The following is a 20,771-nucleotide window of genomic DNA, read 5'->3' as shown; positions in this document are numbered from 1 at the left end:
TATATACACAGATTAAATACAGACCGAAATGAGTTGACTCTATCTTAATGTATACTAATGAAAACAAACCTCTCAGTCAATTATTAATTTATAGACCATTTTACAAAAAATAAATAAATACCAAGAAAGTATTCTGAAAATTATACTTTATTTAAATAAAAAATTACACATTTATTCAAAAAGATAAGAATTTAGCAGTAACTAATGCCTTTGTTTAATTCTAGCATTGCCCAATTTTTAAAAAAATGTCAGTGTCCAGATGGAGGATTTGCAGGTGAGCAGATAATTGTCAGTTTTTTTTTAGCATATACAAGTTCAGCAATTTTATAGAAATATACTTGGTAAAATGCTCTATCATTTAGAGAATTACATTTGCGTTCTTGATGAATTACAGATTGCAACTTGCAATCTGTAATTCATCAGGTATAACGATATAAATGTGATTATGTAATTGAGGATGTTGCAATAAGAAAATTTTCTTCTGTTGCTAATCATATGATTTATATTTTACTGTTGTCTGCCATCTTGATTAACAATAAAAAATGAAATATAAATTATTTAGAAAACTACATAAAGGCAGTAATGCATTACAGACCACTGACTTATCATTCTCATTGTTGAGCAAGGGTTTTCTGAAAATGAACTTTGAAGTTTGACATAACAAGCTTGATTGATAATATGACTTGATGCATATTTATAAATTTGTGAAAATTTCAACGTCAGATTTCATTCAGAGAAATATATCGGAATTGTTTGCCAAAAGACATTTGGCAAAAATATCTTTTTTAATCAGCCTCTGATCTTATTAGTTTGCTAATATGTCATTAATCTGGAAATGCTATTCATCAAAAATGAATGTTTTGAGAATACCCATTTTGTTCATTGTTTATGTAAGTGTTATATTTTAGCAGCTTAAGGTTACCACACTTTGGATTTGTTATATTATAATTATGGCTTGAGCAACTTATTTTGTAATAATAGCCCATGTTATGGTGATTGAATACTAAACACTACAGCTGTAGGAAAAAAAAAAGGACACTATTATAATTCTGAATATTTATTCTAAAGACATCAGCAAACTTGTTTTCTTTTATTAACAATGTCTGCATTCTTCTAGCTTGAATTTTCAATTGCAAGACCAAGTTAATTTTTTTTTATTTGTATGCAACACTTTTCATTGCATGATGTTTATTCAATAAATAATTATTTTGATTGCTTTTGTCAGTTATTTTTTCTCTTATTCATAAATTTGTGCTATTTTTAGGCATCATATGATTACATCTTTAAATTATGCAATATGATTATACTACTTCTTGAATCAGTCTGGTACACTTTTTTGAAATCAGCTGTGTATGCATACATATTTAGATGGTTTTATTATTATTATTATTATTGTTCCGGGAAACTCCAAGGAGTCGACAGACTCATCGAGGGAGACCCTAACATCATGTCAAGAACAACTATTCAACATTCACACAGTATCTATCATACCTTGCCTTGAACTCATTCATGGTCGTAGCACCCACAACAGACTCTGGAAGCTTATTCCACTCATTTACCACTCTCCAAGTAAAGAACCTAGCTCTAACACCCTTGTCAACCACGCTCTTGCCCAGCTTCCATGCATGGCCCCTAGTCCTCCCACCACCAGTCATATTTTCAAAAATATCTTCTGGATCAATCTTATAAAAACCCTTCAGTAATTTGAATGTCTCAATCATATCACCCCTCCTTCGCCTATCGTCCAATTTCTGCAACCCACAAATCTTCAACCTATTCTCATAAGGTTCATTCCACAGACCTGCTATCATCTTGGTCACTCGTCTCTGGACCCTCTCCACTTCCTCCCATCACGAAGAAACCCTGGTGCCCATAGCTGGGCACAGAAGTCCAGATGGGGTCTTATCAAGGCTCGATACAGAGGAACAACAACTTGTTCGTCTCTGCATGTTAAAGTATTTTTCAGAAGCCAAGTGATTTGGTGAGCTGTTTTAGTTACTTTTGCAATGTGCCCCCTAAACTTCAATTCCCTATCCACCAACACTCCCAAATCCCTGGCCTCATCAATCTCCTGGAGTATGGTTCCACCAATGCGATATACTGCTGCTATTCTTTTCACCCCAAAGTGCATAACCTTACACTTTGCCACATTAAATTGACATCCATTTTTCCTAGCCCAGTCCTCCAAACTATCCAAATCATCCTGTAAAATTTTGACATCCTGTGCACTCACAATTGCTCTACCCAACTTTGCATCATCAGCAAACAAGTGAACACTTCCTCTCAGATCCTTTCCAATATCATTGATGAACAAATTGAAAAGCAGTGGTCCAAGAACAGAGCCCTGTGGCACTCCACTAGTCAAAGACGTCTTTTAGACTCCACTCCTGAATAAACCACTCTTTGATATCTCTCCTTCAACCACCCTCTTATCCATCTCACCAACCCTATATCTATACCCATCTGCTCCAGTTTACTGATTAGGGTTCCATGTGGTATCCTATCAAAGGCCTTGGCAAGGTCCAGTAGTATCACTGTAAACCCATTACCCCTATCCAGTTCAGCCGTCACTGTGTTATAAAACGTGAGCAAGTTACTGAGGCATGATCTACCCTTCACAAAACCATGTTGTCCCCCATACAATATCCCATTTTCATCCATCCAATCCTGTATTCTTTTCTTGACTAATTTCTCTAAGACCTTGACAATGATTCCTGATATGCTAATCGGTCGGTAATTTACAACAGCAGTCTTGGAACCACCTTTATGCAGTGGAACTATTTTCCCCTCTTTCCACCCGCTTGTGACTAACCCAGACCCGAGACTCAAATTAAACAAAATGGTCAAGGGTACTGACAATTCTTTAGCTGCTTCTCGTACAACACGAGCTGGTATACCATCCAATCCCACAGATGTATTGACATTGAGGTTATGCAATAGACTACTCACCTCCACTTCATTAACCACAATTCCCGTATAATCTACTGGTTTATTCGTTTCTGCAATGTCACCACCTGGATGATATACTTTTGCAAAGTGCTCACTCAGTAACTCAACTATCTCAACTGATTCAGTTACCTCCCTACCATCGGCATTCTTTAAAATCAATCTGCCATGTACATTTTTCCTTTTACTTGCTACATATCGAAAAAACTGTTTAGGATTCTCTTTAGCCTGCATGGCCAATGTTCTTTCGTAATCCTTTTTTGCTTTTCTTACCACACTCGTCACCCTTCTGGCCTGCACTTTATAGCGTTCATGTGCCTGCCGGTCACCCTTCTCCTTAAATTCCCTCCATAGTTGTTTCTTTTTTTGCAACTCAAGCTTAATGGTGTTATTCATCCATTTAACCCCTACTTGATTTATTATTCGGACTCTAGGTATACAGTCAGCCATTGCTTCATGCAAGCACTTCTTAACTACCTCCCATGCACTATCAACTTCTAGTCCTTGCAGTTGTACATGCCATGGCACTGAACCAATCAAACTCCTAAGCTTGTCATACTTTCCAGTCCGATAAGTCCACATGTACCCTGTCTTAATTGAAAATTCTACACCTTTAGCCACCTCCCAAGTTAAGACCCTATGATCACTCTCACCGATTGGTGGCAACGTGGTCATATTTGTTACAGCCAAATCCTCAGATGTAATTACTAGGTCAAGCACTCTCTGACCCCTAGTATTTTCCATTGCATGCTGTCGCAGATAGTTATCCCTTAATAACCGCATAAAATCCAGTTCCTTCCTCCCGTGTGTCCTCTCCTCACTCCAATCAATGCGACCATAGTTGAAATCTCCCATAATAATCACCCTCCTTCCACCCATTTCTTCTATTTGCTTGTGCATACTGTCACCACAATCTTTTCCATCACCTGGTCTATAGCAGCACCCAAGTGTATATTTAGTTCTGCTAGCCACAATCTCACACCAAATGGCCTCAAATGTGCTCTTTTCTCTATCCTGGAATTCAACTTCTATTCTCCTTGGCTGGAGCTCATCAGCTATCATCAACAATACTCCTCCCCCCATTTTATTCTCTCTGTCATTCCTGAACACACTATACCCATCACATTCAATCCCACTAGTTATATCATCTACAGTCAGCCATGTTTCACTAATACCTATAACCTGTGGTCTGGAAGTGCCAACCATGGCCAAACACTCTTCCTTCTTGTTCCTAATACTCCTAGTATTAGTGTACATGAATTTAAGACCCCCATTAGCCCCAACCCTACCTTGATGCCTTATATTAACTATCCCACTCAGATTTGTTGTCCTTATTGCTCTGGCATATTATATTCATTCTTACATTCAACTGCCTCCATAAGGACTGTATATCTACTCCCCCCCTTAACAAATCTAGTTTCCCTGAATTTGCACATCCACTACATTCAGCAACACTTTCTCAAGTCTTCTTACACCGTAACCATTCAAATGCAAGCCATCCATCTTATATAGATCCTTTCGCCCATCAAACTCACTCCACACATCCACAAATTCCACACCACGCGTCATACATAACCCACGCATAAAGTCATTCGCAATTATAGCCCTCCTTTTAAACATTTCACTGTCATACCGTGGCAAAAGACTAATCATTCGAACTCTCTCACTCTTTTCTTTTGCTACCTCAAACAATTCATTCAGGTCTTCTATCATTTCCATTTTATCTCCTTTGAAATCATTCGTACCTGCCACAACAATCATTTCTTTCACCCTTTCCTTTTGCTCTTTAATAGACTCAGTTACGTCCTTTATGGTCGCACCAGGTTGGTACGATTTTGTCAAATCCTCTACTAACACACCTCGTACTAACGAGTCTCCATACAGCACTCTATCCTTCATTTTGTTCATGTTCACATTCATACGTCTATTTTTCCTGTCATACCTTTTATTATTGGTTGGTTCATTCAGTCTACTTTTGTTCATGCACTCTAGCTGCTGTTTTGCTCTTTCTATCGCACTATTCAACAACGCAATCTCACTCAATGCATCTATCTCATCTTTTTTGTTCTCTGAGAAACCATTTATACTATCATTCACACTTTCTACATTCACACTCTCACAATTTTCATGTACAACCTTGCCGTTTCTTGTCATATCCCTATTTCCTTCATTCTGAAGGTTGAAAAAAATATCACACTCACGATCCGAAATACACTTCAATTCCTCATTCTCCCTACATTTTCTACACACATTCAATCCTTTATTATCTTCTAACCACACTTTGACCGCACTCCGCAAAGCGTACATTTCACAGCTAGTACACTGACTCATTTCTTTTATGCTACCGTTCTTTGATAACGATGCCGAGCCTTCATTACTGGCCGCCATTTTCCTTCGCACAGGTGCCATACTTATTTCAACGTGTTTTGTCAAATTATACGTTATAACACACCAAAAATAGACGCACTAAAATATGCAAGGCAAACAAAACAAAACTACACAATATTAAGTAATTTGTATCGATAACTGAAAATGATACTTATCTTATCTGGAGCTTGCACGAACACTACACATTACGAATTCATCTATCGGCGACTTCCCGACATAGATTATGTTATAAAACACTTTAGTACACTAACCACGCTAATAAAGCTCCAATAATATACCAAAATTACACACTTAAGTCCATTAAATTGAATCCAAAACATCAATAAATCAACAAAAAACACAAATCCAAAGTTTAAAACTCTTTTTGACATACTTCACCATTTGTACACATCATGTCACATTAGATTGTAATAAGTAGATTAGAAAAAGAAATAGCTAAGATAGCATTATCTGAATTAAAAAACAGAAACTAAGAAAATATAGTAAAAGTGACTTTTGAATCTGCCAATCACTTACCGAGATAAATCTTAAAGATTGCAATGTTTATAAAATATCATTCATCATTTAAGAGCACAGAATTCATACATCTTTCATATTATTTGAAAACTTTTTCACTTCTACATGTCATACTGTATTTGTTCCTTGCCATTTTTTTAAAATGATTTACAGGAATGTAAATAATGAATTATTTTTCATTCACCCACGTATTACTAATGTATTATAGTGTTTCCAACCTTGCATGGGATTAATTTAAAAAGAAAAACAATGAAAAACAGTAGTGTTGTATCACAACTGTTTATATCGATTATCATGAAACATGGATTTCAGAGCCTCACCATTTCAGATTCAAGAAAATTGTTCTTTTAAATAAAATTAAAGTGTACTGGGATTAATTTAAAAGGGGAAGATTAACTCAGTCCTGAATGACAACTGATATTTATGTAATGCTTTATCTTAAAAGCAGTTTATTTGATCGAAAACTAGAGCACTCGATCATTGATAATGTTTATTTAAAACACAATGAATATGAAGTCACTAGACTGCTTCAGTTATTAATTCTGATAATAAATGTTTATGTTGAAAACTGCTAAATCAGAAGAGACGTGAGGTCCTCAAATATGCTGAATCAATGTAGTGACAGATTCATTAGCTTTATTTGCAAATAAAGTATGAAATTAAATTATACTGACATTGAGGAATGAATCTTTCTGTAATAATGAAGAAGCACCTATCAAATATTTAAGAATAGTTTTCTCAAATATTCATCATCATCTGGTTATTGGACATCCACAGATGCTGTATGGTTACTCCGATGCTCGGTGATGTGTCACACTAATCCTTGCCATGTAGTCTTGTATGCTTTTCTGGAGGCTTCAACTCTGAAGATCAGTCACTCCACACACACACACACACACACACACACACACACACACACACACCATCTGTCCATCTCATTGAGTCTACCCCTTTCTCTTTTTCCAGGAAATTTCTGAAAAGCCCTCCTTCCATCCTTTCAGTGTGTCTAAAATATTTTAACTTTCTTCTGCCAATATCCTTAAGGAGTCTTAAAGTTCTAATCTTTTAGACAAGTATGACTGTTGTTTTAGCCATTCCTAATCTTCTTATGATGTCTTCTGAACAGCAATTTTGCACATTAATAATGGATCCTAGGTACTCAAACTTGCTGACTTCTTCAATTCTTTCTTCATTAAGGTACACTTATTTCTGAAGAGCTTCCCTGTCTATATTTCCTTTGAGAACTATAATCTTTGTCTTGCTAGGATTAAGCTGAAGTCCTCTGTTATTACTGATCTTGTTAACTTTATCAAGAATTTGTCCTTGTTCTTCCTTGTCATTACAGAGAAGTACAGTATCATCGGCATACCTCAGATTACTGATCAATCTTCTCAAATATTAATGAATGATTATTAAAATAGATAATATAAATAAATTTATATATTTGTCTTTATGTGAGTAATGAATCTGAACACCGAAAAATTTTTACCATCTGATAAGCTGTATACTTTAATTTGAAATAAAAGAATTGTTACAGAGGATAAAAAATTGTAAATTTTTTGAAAATTGTCCATAATCATAAAGAATTTTTTTCTTCAGTGGCAGTATGGAAGAAGAATAGATTTATCTTCCAAAAGAAAAAAAAACAGAAGTGGGAATTGAAAGTTTTATAGAAACTTAATTCAGTTCTTCAGAATCACTGGTTATTTCCTTTAGCTTTTGATCAGTACCTTCTTTTAACTACTATGAAACCTTGACATCATCTATGCATTGAAGCAATGAATGTAATGTAATCTTGTGGTAATTCATGGTTCCATCTTCCCATAATATCATCTACTAATAATCTTTTCTTTACAGGTTTCTTCAAGGCCATTGATGTTTGATTAAATGCCAGAAATTCTCAATCTGATTAACTGGTGAGTTTCCTGGCTATTCTAATGTTGCAATTTTGATTATCTGTCAATCTCTGCATCCTTTTAGCCTAGTAAGCAGTCATAATCACTTCGTAGATAATATCTGTTATGAATTGCTGATATGTAATCAAACAAGAGCTAGCTTTGCTTTTGATTATATAATCAGATTACCAATCTGTGATTTACAGGATGATGCTCATTCAACAAAATCAATGGGAGCTAGTCATAAGAATCAGAAGTATTGCATGAACACATTTAAACTCATTTCTTCAATGCATAGAAACATTGTCAAGTTTGTTATAAAAATTAATAAACCGACTAGATATTAAGAATATATAGTAATTTATAAATTTTTATAGAATAACCCTTGATTAACCGTACTTCTTCTAGAGGTAGAGTTAATGCCAGTATACTATCAGTCTTTCCTGGTGGTGCTTATTTGTGTTTCAGATAAGTAATTCTTTCTGGAATTATCATTTGACAACTAATTTGAAATAAAATTGGTTGATCTGTTGCCAAGAGCAGCTTACACACAGGACATCTGAAAGCTCTAGATCAGGGGTTCCCAACCTAGGGTACCCATACCACCTGGGGGTATGGTGAATAGCAGGTAAATAAGTATATTATGCTATTAATATATTCCAAAAATAGTTATGTTATCAACCTTTCCGGGCTATTCCATGTCGGTACTGTCTGTTAGCCACACCAGCAACATTTCAGGTCTCTTTTCGGACACAGACACAGTGAGGTTGCATAGACTTTTTTCTCACTGCAGGGTCCAGTAACTCAAAATGCCTGGTTAAGATTCAAGATAACTAGTGAAATTGCCAGATTGGTGCCCCCCCTTGAGGCTCACCTCCGCCACATCTGCACCTCCTGCGCATGCATGTGACATACTGTATGGTACACACTCCATCTGCTTCATTTCGACATGCTCACAGTACACACGTTTCAGCGATAACCATAGGTTAGCTAAATCCTTTCTTTCAAGCTAAATTAGTTAATAATTTTTTAAGCTAAATAGGTTAGCTAAATTACACTTTGCTGACTTTTGCTGACTAAATTTTAATCTAATCATAAGTAGCTTATAGTTTATTTTTAGCCTATTCTAAAAATATGAGGATAGATCAAGATTTAAATACATTAAAATATTATTTATTTTTAGCTTATTTTTAAAATGAAAGGTTAGATCAGGATTTATATACAAAAAAATATTATTTTTGCAGACCCAAGGAATGACCATGCCAAAGAAACGTTGTTATCAAGATTCATATGTGCAATATTACTTTTGTGCTTGACAAAGAAGGTGTGCAAAAACCTCATTTAGAATAAAACGAGCATGATTTGGTAAGAATATCACACTTCATGACCATGGATTTATTACCCCGAAGAAGCCAGCACTGGAGGCCAGTTATTGCGTTGCAATGAAGAGCTCCAAAGAAAAGAAACCACATACAATTGCTGAGACATTAGTGAAGCCGTGTGCTATGGACATGGTTGAGTTGATGTGCAGTAAAGAAGCAAAAGAGAAAATTGCACAAATACCATTATCAAATAATACAATTTGTGATCAGATTCAAGAAATGTCAGAAGACATACATGTACAGGTAGTGGAGGAAATCAAGAAAAGTCTGGCAAGAATTAGTTTACAGTTGGATGAATCAACTGATGTCTCTAACTGCGCACAGTGCAGTTAGAGACATCTTGTTGATCAACAAAATTTTACTAATATCTAGTAAAAACATCTTGTTTTTACTAGATATATACATCAGAATGAAATAAAAGAGGAATTTCTTTTTTTTGTAAACCCTTGAAAGAAACAACAAAGGCAGTGGACATTATGAATTTAGTGAATGATTTTTTTTTTTTTTTTTTTTTTTTTTTTTTTTTTTTTTTTTTTCAAATGGCCTTTTATGGGAATTAGTAGAATCTATTTGTACTGACAGTTCTCCCGCTATGTTGAGGAAAAAATCAAGTTTCACTGCTTTAGTTAAAGAAATCAACCCAAATATTTTTACAAGCCATTGCATCCTTCACTGGTATGCTTTAGCATCTAAAACACTTCCACATAATTTGAAAGCTGTTTTGGGTTGTTGTTCAAGTTGTGAATTTTATCAAAGCAAAAGCATTGAATCACTGTGTGTTTAAGTCTTCATGTGAAGAGATTGGAGCAGATCATATCATACTGCTGCTTCATACAGAAGTACGATGGTTATCCAGAGGAAATGTTTTAGGAAGGGTTTTTGAACTTAGACATTTAATTGAAATTTTTTTAGTCGAAAAAGAATCTGCTTTTGCTTCATATTTCAAAGATCCAAACTTTGAGATTTCTCTGGCTTATCTTTCTGATGTATTTGGAATTCTTAATTCTGTGAACATTTCGCTGCAAGGTATAGATTTCATTCTCGCAGAGGCTGAAAAAAAGATGCAATCGTTTCAAGAAAAATTGACTCTCTGGGGAAGAAGGGTGGAGTTAGGTAACTTTGCCAATTTCAAATCTCTTGATGAAATCACTTCAGATCCGGCATATGAACTAAAACAGAAAGTTTGTGATAGCATTATATTGCATTTAAAAACTTTGAAAGAGGCAGTTGCAAGAATAATTCCTCCTGACCAAATGAAAGAAGTTTGGATACGTAACCATTTTCATATTGATTTAGAAAAAAATCAGTGACAACGGCCCAGTGAAAGACCAGCTAATTGATCTCCGCAATAACAAGAAACTCCGAATTGAATTCCAATCAATGAAGTTACAAAATTTTTGGTCCACACTTGGTGACACATATTCTGCTATCACCACACATACTTACATGGCTATAATTCCATTTATAACAACTTATTTATGTGAATCAGGATTCTCAGTTCTGTTTTCAATCAAGTCCAAAACAAGAAACAAACTGGAGCCTGAACATGATATGCGGGTATCTATTTCAAAAATTGTACCAGGAATAAAACTGTTGGTGGATAAGAAACAGAATCAAAGGTCTCACTAGTCAATTTTACTGCAGTTTAATAAAGATTTTACAATTTTATGACAATGTAATTGATTTATTTACCAAACAAAGCGTTTATGAAAACTTAAGAATTTATTTCTTATTACAATGAATAGAGGGTACCGGATAATTTACTAAAAGCCAAGGGGGTATGGGAACCAAAAAGGTTGGGAACTCCCTACTGTAGATTATCCTCAATAAACATTAATAGCTTGAAGCTGTCTGCTTTCTTTCAAGTATTAATTACATTACATATCATATCGCTTTTTGTAATTTTTATATGTATTACATATTTCATGTAGCCAAAGACAAAAAAAAAAACATGCTGAAAATACTGGAAAAATTAGTTCCGATTAATAGATATATGGTTTTATTCTAATTTGATACTACAGGTCACAAAACTTCTCAGTTTGCTTTGTTATGAGTTCCTCTCTCTTCCAAGTTATTCCAGTTGTTGCAGTTGTTGGCATCTACCCATTAGTTATTAGCGTGCTGCATGTGTCTCAGTTAATGATCCAGGGTACTGTTCATTTCTTATTGAATCTTTCAGTGTGGGCTCTTCACCTTCTCTTGTTTCCATAATTTGTTCCTATTACATTTATCTTGTTTATGCATCTTTTTTTTGCTACTATTGCAAATTTGTGCTAAGTTTCGTGCTGATTTATCCTGAAATGATATCTTTTGTTTTTTTCTTGTTTTTTTCATAGGTTAGTCATGAAGTGTTATTGCTTGTTAAATATTGTAATGATATTATATATACGTGAGCTCTAGAGGACTTTTAACTGAATATTTGGGAAAAAAAAAAAAATTCATCTCTAAACCTAATCAGTACTCCTCCTGTTTATTAATATGTGATTAATATATATTAATCACATATATCATGAATATTAATATACATGGGATATGTGATTCTTATTGGCTACCTCAGAAAGCTTCTGTTTGTTTTGTTAAAATATAACTGACCAATTACAATTACAGCTAATAACATTTGGTTTGAAAGTTTGTACTGTCATGAAATTCAACTTAATCTATTTCTTTGTCTTTATCTATTTTTGAGTCCAGATTATAAGAGATCAAGAAGCTGTGGGAAATCCAAAATTCTCCTTTTCTCTTTCTCATATCTATAATTTTATGTGCATTTTTTTTCCAAGGTAGACATTGATCTTTTTCTGTGAAGTTCCATCAAAGTTATATGATCACTTCAGTACTAGTCTGTAAGTTTCCTTGTTAATATTCCATGTTTTAAATAATAATAAAAAAGGATGCTATTATGTCCAGATAAACTACAAATTTAACAAATCAACTAGTTTTGCAGACTAGTCTACTTCAGGATTAAGTTGACAAACTATTATTTAAAAAGATTTTGGATGTCTGGAATAATTACTTTGAATGATTATTAAATGAGATAAGTAGTGATAGAACAGTTCTAGAAAATATTCAAGAGTAATGCATTCTGCATTCAGGAGTACATATCAATAACTTAAGTAGAAAAGTCTTCAGAAACCTGAAGCAGCTGAAATAGACATTTCAGCTGCTTCAGATTATTTGACCTGAAGCAGGCCAAATAACTTCAGGTTATTTGGCCTGCTCCATATTTGAGCATTTCTGAAATAACCAGAAATGCTCAAATATGGAGGTATAAAAGTTTTACAGTGGCTGCAGAAGGAATAGTTAAAAGGTTGAATTTTAGATTGGAGAAGAGTTCTCATTGTACCTATCCATAAAAAAACAAAATGAAATAATAAGATTTTCTTAATGAATATTCTGAGTAAGATTTATGTAAGCATACTTGAAGAGATGCCAAGAAAAGTTGTGACAAAGAAATTTTGAAAAAAGCAAAAACAGGTATATCTAGTGCAAATATGAGTGGAAAAGCCATGAAAAGACTGATAGACATATTGATGCAGTTAGACTGAAATTAGTAGACTTGAGTTATTGCTGCATTGGAAAGAGAGGCAACCGAATGAAATGATATCACAGCTGAAGGTTTAAGTAAATATATCAGAACATAATTTCGTAGCTTCACTAATGATGCTTTCAGATTTATTACCTCATTTATCTAACTTGTCTGGATCATGGCAAAGGCAAGATGTTGACTTAACTGAAATAGAGCCAGTCTTAGAAGCCAGAAAACTTTCCATCATTGAGAAAGACACTCCTGGCAGTCATTTACAAAATCTTCATCAGCATCTTTCAGGTGAATGGTCAGACCTTCACATCGATTATTCAAATTCTAATGTTATTACGTTTAAGACTACAATATATAATAAATACATAGGCACAGTTATTAAACACCTAGGAGCAAAATTTCCAGATATGCCAATCATTTCCTGCTTTTTCGAGACTTCAATGCAGAATGTCATGATCAACATGAGGCTTCTGAGATTCTTTTTGATTATTATTCTAGAAATGGAAGTCCTGTAGTTTTAACTATTATTACTTTATTATTACTACTATTATTAAACTATGAAAGTACTAAACTAGAATGGGCAGTTGCATCAAAAATGATTAATGGACAAGCATACAAAAATCTAGATTCAAGACAAATTCTGCTGAAATTAGCAACAATATCTGAGCTCAAAGAGTTTTCCAAATGTAGCAAAACTAGCTGCTGTTGGACTGGCCATACCTGTGAGCACAGCTGAATGTGAAAGGGGTTTCTCTGCATTAAAAACCTGTATGAGGAATCACATCAGTCAGAACACTCTAAATAATCTGATGCTGATTTCACTGGAGGGACCAGATCCAACAGATTTTAATTACGAAAAGCTGCTGATTCTTTGTACATTAATTCTTCTCTTCTACTTAGAAGCCCAGTTGTGAGCTTCTAAGAAGAAGAGAAGAATTAATGTATAGAATTTTAAGCTGTGAGCATTACAAAGTTTTTCATTACTTAATGAGAAAATAAGAAAAATCCTAATCTTGTTTGTTATAATTACTATATAAAATATTATCCTTGTTTGAAGTAATGTCTAATAAAATTACTATTTTAATTTCTTATGAAAAAGGGTCTTTCTTAATTCATTCAAAAATTTTATACGCCCGGCTAATGCTTCATTCCACCCGGCTGGTAAAAATTTCTGGGGAGAACACTGGTATGGAAATGTTTTTTTAATTGGATTTTCTGTTTTTTATAATTTTTTTGTCTAATTGTTGAGGGATTTTTAATTATATTAATCTATGATTATTTTTCTTTCCAGGTTAATTTAAATGAATGATTGAATAGAGTAGTTAAAATGCAGAGCAGAGACACTTTTTGGACATTCTGTCCATAGAGTACTAAATCTCCTTACTGCATCAACCGATTAGGAAGCTTTATAGTTGCTATCAGTTTATCTTGTGTACTATCTGATGGCAGGCCTGTGGAATATTTTACTAATGTATCCTCTCGTAGACAGGCTTATATGTTAGTTATGCATTAATAAATCACTTAAGGAATTGAACAACATATATACGAATATAAATTAAATTACACTTTCATAAATATTTCCGATATTTCGGCAACGTCACGTTGCCATTTTCAAAAGGAACTTACAGAAAAAGGCACGTGCACGTAGGCAATACAACACAGTAACTGAGAATGAAGAGATGAAGCTATTGTTTTCCTAAAAGTCCTATTGTTTTCCTAAAAGCCCGCTAGAGGGCACCTGATGGTGCCCTCTAGCGGGCTAAGTAGGTCTTCTTGGCCATTGGGCTGAAGGTCTGCTGATGTAAGCCTCCCAAATTTGGGGCATTCACATACAATCAAATTTGTTGAGGTTTGGAGAGTTTCTTAGGGCTGAGGCTGATTCCATAAATAGTCTTTCGAATTTGTAATTGCTACGATGTATTACTGTAGCTTTCTTCCACCGTATTCTGTGGCGTGTATCCAGAGCATGGTTTGCCAAGACCAGAATGGCTGTACTTGTGAAAGCGGATGTAATCCTTGTGTTCAGAAATTGTGATTTCGCTGTCCTCCCTGTTTGGCCAAAGTAAGACAGTTTACAACTGCAAGGGACATGGTATACACCAGGTAGGTCTAGGGGAAGTGGTTGGTCTTTGGTGGAGCGGATAACGGATGCCAATTTTCTGTAAGGCCTATAACAGGAGGTCAGATCATGTTTTTTTAAGATTTTGGTAATTTTTTTCCGAGGTGCCTCAGATGTAGGGAATGGTGATGGATTTAGAGTAATCCTTGTTGTGGAGGGGGCTGTGGTTTGTAGGTTTTAATATTTTTTTGGGGGGGGTAGCCATTGGCTGAAAAAGTGTTCAGGATGTGATTTAGTTCAGTGTTTAGGGCCATGTCATTAGAACAGATTAGTTTAGCCCTGTTGAATATTGTTTTCACCACTCCATATTGTTGTGAGGGGGATGGTGGGATTGTTGGTGAATGTACCTGCCTGTATGGGGTTTTCTATAAACTGAGAAAACCAAGGTTCCATCAGGCTGGCAGGTGACTAGTGTGTCTAGGAAAGGGAGGCTGTTGTTTTCCTCTTTTTCCAGGGTGAACTTGATTCTGGGGTGTTGGTTGTTTAAATGTGTTAAGAAGGAGTGTATCAGAGCCATGTTGGCAAATAGCGAACACATCATTAACGTATTGAAGCCATATGGTTGGTTTTTGTTTGGCAGAGGCTAAGGATTTTTCTTCAAAGGTCTCCATAAAGAAATTGGCCAAGGGTGGGGAGAATGGTGAACCCATGGCTGTCCCCTCTATTTGTTTATAGAATTTTCCCTGCCAAACGAAATAGCCTGAGTTCATTGTGAACTGAAATAGGACTGAGATATCAGGAGAAAATTTAGCTTGGATTAGCTCTAAAGTTTCCTTGAGTGGGACATTTGTCAATACAGCCATTCAGGTCTTGCAGACCATGCTCTGGATACACGCCACAGAATACAGTGGAAGAAAGCTACAGTCATACACCGTAGCAAATACAAATTCGAAAGACTATTCATGGAATCAGCCTCAGCCCTAAGAAACTCTCCAAACCTCAAGAAATTTGGTTGTATGCGACTGCCCCAAAGTTGGGAGGCTTACATCAGCAGACCTTCAGCCCAACGGCCAAGAACACCTACTTAGCCTGCTAGAGGGCACCATCAGGACTTTTACGAGAACAATAGCTTCATCTCTTCATTCTCAGTTACTATGTTGTATTGCCTACATGCACATGCCTTTTTTTGTAAGTTCCTTTTGAAAATTGCAACGTGACGTTGCAGAAATATCAGAAATATTTATTAAAATGTAATTTAATTTATATTCGTATCTACGTTGTTCAATTCCTTAAGTGATTTAGTAATGTACCCTCAAATGGAAGTGGTTGTGGGTCTCATTCCCATTGTAAGGGGTGAGGAGTAGAATTTGGAACTTTCAATCTGGAGTATACATGTGACATTAGTCGCTAACTAACCCTTCTTATAGATCTTACTTCCATTCCATTTTACTTGGGTAATTAATTTAATCATATCTTGCCATCTCGTTTTTTTTAAGTAACGTATTCTAATAATAGCTGGCCTGGTTGGCTGGGTGGTTAGCATGTCCACTCTCCAGCCAAGAGGCTGAGAGTTCAAATACTGCTATGAGCATTGATGTTTGTGATTGTCCTACAAACTCTCCATGGAAAGGGAATCTGCAATCCTACCACTTATTCTGGCAGAAGACGTCACTCCCTGGTGAGGTACAGGAGTGACGATGTGGCATCTACAGACGTCAAATATGGGGGGTGGGATTCTACTAATATGATCTCTGATGGTGTTTTGATGTTCCAGTGTCTGATTTCACATCCCAATTTTTAAGCTGTGGTGATTGTTAGTTTTTCTGTATTTATTTGACTTAAATGATATTTAATTTTTGGCAACATGAGTTGTTAGCAGTTAGTTTTGGTGGTAAAGCTACTACCTCTTTAAAATAGTCAGACATGCATTTTATGTTTAATCAGTTCCTTCCCATACAGATGTTATGATTCTACTAATGATACCTGGTCACCAGAGTCTGTTTTGTGATAACAGGTTCTACCACAAGAAGGTGAGATTAATATTTGATTGGGCAAGGGCTGTATATGTACACTATGAAGCTGAAGACTTAAAAACATTATACATCATGTTTTCTGTGAAGCTAGGCAATCACCTATCAGAGGCGCAATATGGCACATTATACAATCGGTAGCTCACTCACAAATGTAAAAATAAACTTTTCTAACTTCAAATCTTATTCGCAGTTTTGATGATTACCCTCCATTCCTCTTCATTATAGAAACCTATAGTACTTATATGACTCAAGCTGCAAGATCTATAACTGATGTCTTAAACACTGATCGCCTCCCCATCCTCAAGTGGGGTCTAGTGCAGTGGTTCCCAAACTTTTTCGGTTCACGGTGCCCTTAGTGTGTCAGGATTTTTCCACGGCGCCCAAAGTCAGAACATAGGCCTACCGAACAGTTGCAGGGTGCAGTTGGTGTGGTTAGGTTGGTTAAGTTAAAAAAGTAAATGAAACACTTATTTCAAATTCAGATATCAGAGAGTAGTTTATTCAGGAGTAAAGTCAAAAAGACGGCCTGTGACTAGTGGTGTGCCGCAGAGTTCTGTTCTTGGACCACTGCTGTTTAATTTGTTCATTAACGATATAGGGAAGGATCTAAGAGGAACAGTTCATTTGTTCGCTGATGATGCAAAGTTGGGTAGGGCAATAGTGAGTGCAGAAGATGTCAAAATCTTGCAGGATGACTAGGATAGATTGGAGTTCTGGGCTAAGGAGAATAGATGTCAATTTAATGTGACAAAATGTAAGGTTATGCATTTTGGGGTGAAAAGATTAGCAGAGTATACCACATTGGTGGAACTGTACTCCAGGAGATTGATGAGGCCAGGGATTTAGGAGTGTTGGTGGATAGGGAGATGAAGTTTAGGAGACACATTGCAAAAGTGGCTAAATCAGCCTCATCAACTCATCAAGGTTGTTGAAAAATAATTTGATGAGCAGAGACAAGCAAGTTATTGTACCTCTGTACTGAGCCTTGATAAGACCTCATCTCGACTACTGTGTCCAGATTTGGTCACCTAGGTTTCTTCTTGATGGGAGGAGGTGGAGAGGATCCAGAGGCGAGTGACCAAGATGATAGCAGGTCTATGGAATGAACCTTATGAGAACAGATGGAAGATTTTGTGGGTTGTAGAAATTAGTTGATAGGTGGAAAAGTGGAGATATGATTGAGACATTCAAATTGCTAAAGGGTCTATAGGATTAATTCAGAGGATATTTTTGAGATCACGTTGGTGGTGGGAGAACTAGGGGACACCTATGGAAGCTGGGCAAGAGTGTGGTTAGCAAGGGTGTTACAGCTGAGTTTTTTACTTTTAGAGTGGTAAATGAGTGGAATAAGCTGCCAGAGTCTGTTGTGGGTGCTATGACAGTGAGTGAGTTCAAGGCAATGTATGATAGATACTGTGAGAATGTCATATAGTTGTGTGGACATGATGTTTGGGCCTCCCTCGATGAGTATAAGGACTCCCTGCAGTCTCCTGTAATAATAGTAATAAATTCACAAACAGTTTATGTAAAAAGTATTAAATAAGTATATATGAATATTTTGAACAATCAAATCATTGAATAAATAAATTGTAATTAGTGGGATGTGTGAACCTGTTGTTGACTGCACATCTCAAATCTTGGAATCAAACTGGACACAGCCAACCTCATTTCCTGTTCCACAATTTTTAGAATCAGAATTTCCAATTCCATTTCTAAAACCATGTGGGCTAAGTGTCATTTCAGTGAAAATACTGGAATATCTCACGGTGAGCAGTTTGGGAATCACTGGTCTAGTAAATTTCAGAGCTATCAAAACAGTCTTGTTTTATTACCCTGAAGAAAGATCTTTCTTCACTCCTTGCTTTTGATAATGTTCAAATTTCTAGTCAAGATCAGTTCCCCCCCCTTCTTGGACTGACTCACAAATGTTTATGCTAGCTTATGTTGGCATAAACATATATCTATTCTTCCTCAGCCTCCAAAAAACTTGTTCTTTGTTGTTCAAGACACTACTATCCTATCAACTGTCAACACTTTAAATCCCAAATCGAACAAACTTGGAGTATTAGTCTCACATATAGGACGGTATACTTGAAATCCCCCTAAGAATTCCTGACTGCCTACAGAAGAGAGAAATTAGCTAATAGACAATCCCACCTCTTTCCCAGACTTGTTCCAGTCATTTTCTCATAGGCTGTCTATTTTTGCATTATACCTGCCTTTTTCACAGGTACTTTTGTGGGCATTGCTGTATGGAACTGACCTCTTCCTTTCACTTGTTCATGTAAGAACATGAACATAATTTATTATTATTATTACATGATACTTCCAGGGAGTCCAAAGACTCATTGACGGAGGGAGGGCACCTACTCTTACAACTCTGTCTCCGCCAATTACAATGAACTGTAACTACACCAATGCCAACTACTGCCCACCACCACTAGTGTTTTCACAGACAATCACGAACATCCATGCCCATGGCAAGATTCGAATCCATTGCCTTTTGGCTGGAGAACAGGTATGCTAATCACTCGGCCAACCAGCCAGCATTTAGATTCCTTCTTCCTCCCTTATTACTTGTTCTTGTAAGGAGGATTAATCAGGCAGGAGTTAGGTGGATGAGTATTATCATTAAGCACGAGCTGCAGAAGAAGAAATGCTGTGGAGGGTATATAAAGAGACAGGTGACCTGCATGGCAAGGAAGGTAAAATCGAATTATGAGAAGAATTTAGCCAAGCAGGCCAAAGGAAATCCCAAAGAGTTCTTTCATTGCATGGGAAGTAAGAAGAAGAATGACTATGGAAGATTAACCTTAATGAGCGATGAAGGTCACAAGGTAACAGAAGCAGATAAAATAGTCGAGCGCTATTGGGTGACCACTTTGTAACGATATATTATCCTATGGAGGTTTATTGCTTTAACATATGTGACAGACACTAATGCAAGAACAGAGGTGGATGAATTGGAAGTTTTTAGGATTTTTGCAGAATCTCAATGAAAATACAGCTGTTAGATTAGATGGGATATAAGCTAGGTGTTGCTAAAATGCTAGGCTCTTTAAGTCTCAGCTGTGTACAGTTCTATGGGAGTGGAAAGAGGGCAAAATAATTGGTCTATAATTTGCTACTGTAGGCTTAGAACCTTCCTTACAGGAGGTTCTAAGACCACAATAGCAAATTATAGACCGATCAGTATCTCAGGCATGGTGGTAAAAGTACTGCAAAAATTGGTCAAAAAGAGAATTCAAGAATGGGTAGATAAAAATATACTGTATGAGGGGTAACATAGCTTTGTGAAAGGGTAGGTCATGCCTTAGTAATTTACTGACTTTTTATAATAGGGTAACAGCTGAGTTGGATAAAGGAAAAGGCTACACAATTTTGCAAAGGCATTTGACAGAATACCACATGTAACTCTGTTACATAAATTAGAACAAGTGGGGATGGATATGACACTTGGTAAGTGGATAAGAGGATGACTGCTGGACAGATATCAAAAAGTGGTATACGGAGGAGTAGAATTTGTGCATATATGATATAGGAAATAATCTGAAAGAAAATATTCAGTTGTTTGCTGATGATGTAAAATTAGTTAGAGTAATAGTGAATCAAGGCAATGTCAATAAATTGCAGGATGATTTAAATAGGCTGTCAGTATGGGCAAAAGATAATGGGTGTCAATTTAATCTGGAGAAATGTAATGTTATGCAATTTGGGATAAACAGATAAGCTGTGTGCCACATTGATGGAACTGTACTCAATGAAATAAATTAAGCTGGAGATTTAGTGGTGGCAGTAGACAGAGAATTGAAGTTTAGAAGACATATTGCTAAGGCAGCACATAAAATTACATGACTATTGAAGAACACACACAAGTAGATATAAGGAAGTTGTTAATCTTTATTAGGGTGAGATGCATCCACATCTGCATTACTGTGGTTAGGTCTGGTTTCTTGGGGATGAGGAAGTGGTGGAGAAGATTCAGAGGTGAGTTACTTCAATTGTGAGTGGTCT

The 20,771-nt window shown here is 35.9% G+C and overlaps 1 protein-coding gene across 2 annotated transcripts in view; it reads left to right on the top strand.

The window, feature by feature from the left end:
• The window catches only part of Fntb (Farnesyl transferase beta subunit), a 204,627-nt gene that overhangs the window by 60,865 nt on the left and 122,991 nt on the right, over positions 1–20,771 (top strand). For both annotated transcript variants that reach the window (XM_090398657.1, XM_090398658.1), the window contains exon 5: positions 225–274. In XM_090398657.1, the coding sequence (XP_090254783.1) occupies positions 225–274 (50 nt within the window). The remainder of the gene's footprint in view (positions 1–224; positions 275–20,771) is intronic.

This window comes from Typopeltis vanoorti, chromosome 10 (genome assembly GCF_054136105.1).
Source record: "Typopeltis vanoorti isolate ZY-2024b chromosome 10, IOZ_Tvanoo_1.0, whole genome shotgun sequence".
Taxonomy (NCBI): Eukaryota; Metazoa; Arthropoda; class Arachnida; order Uropygi; family Thelyphonidae; genus Typopeltis; species Typopeltis vanoorti.
This window is presented reverse-complemented; position numbering and strand designations above follow the sequence as displayed.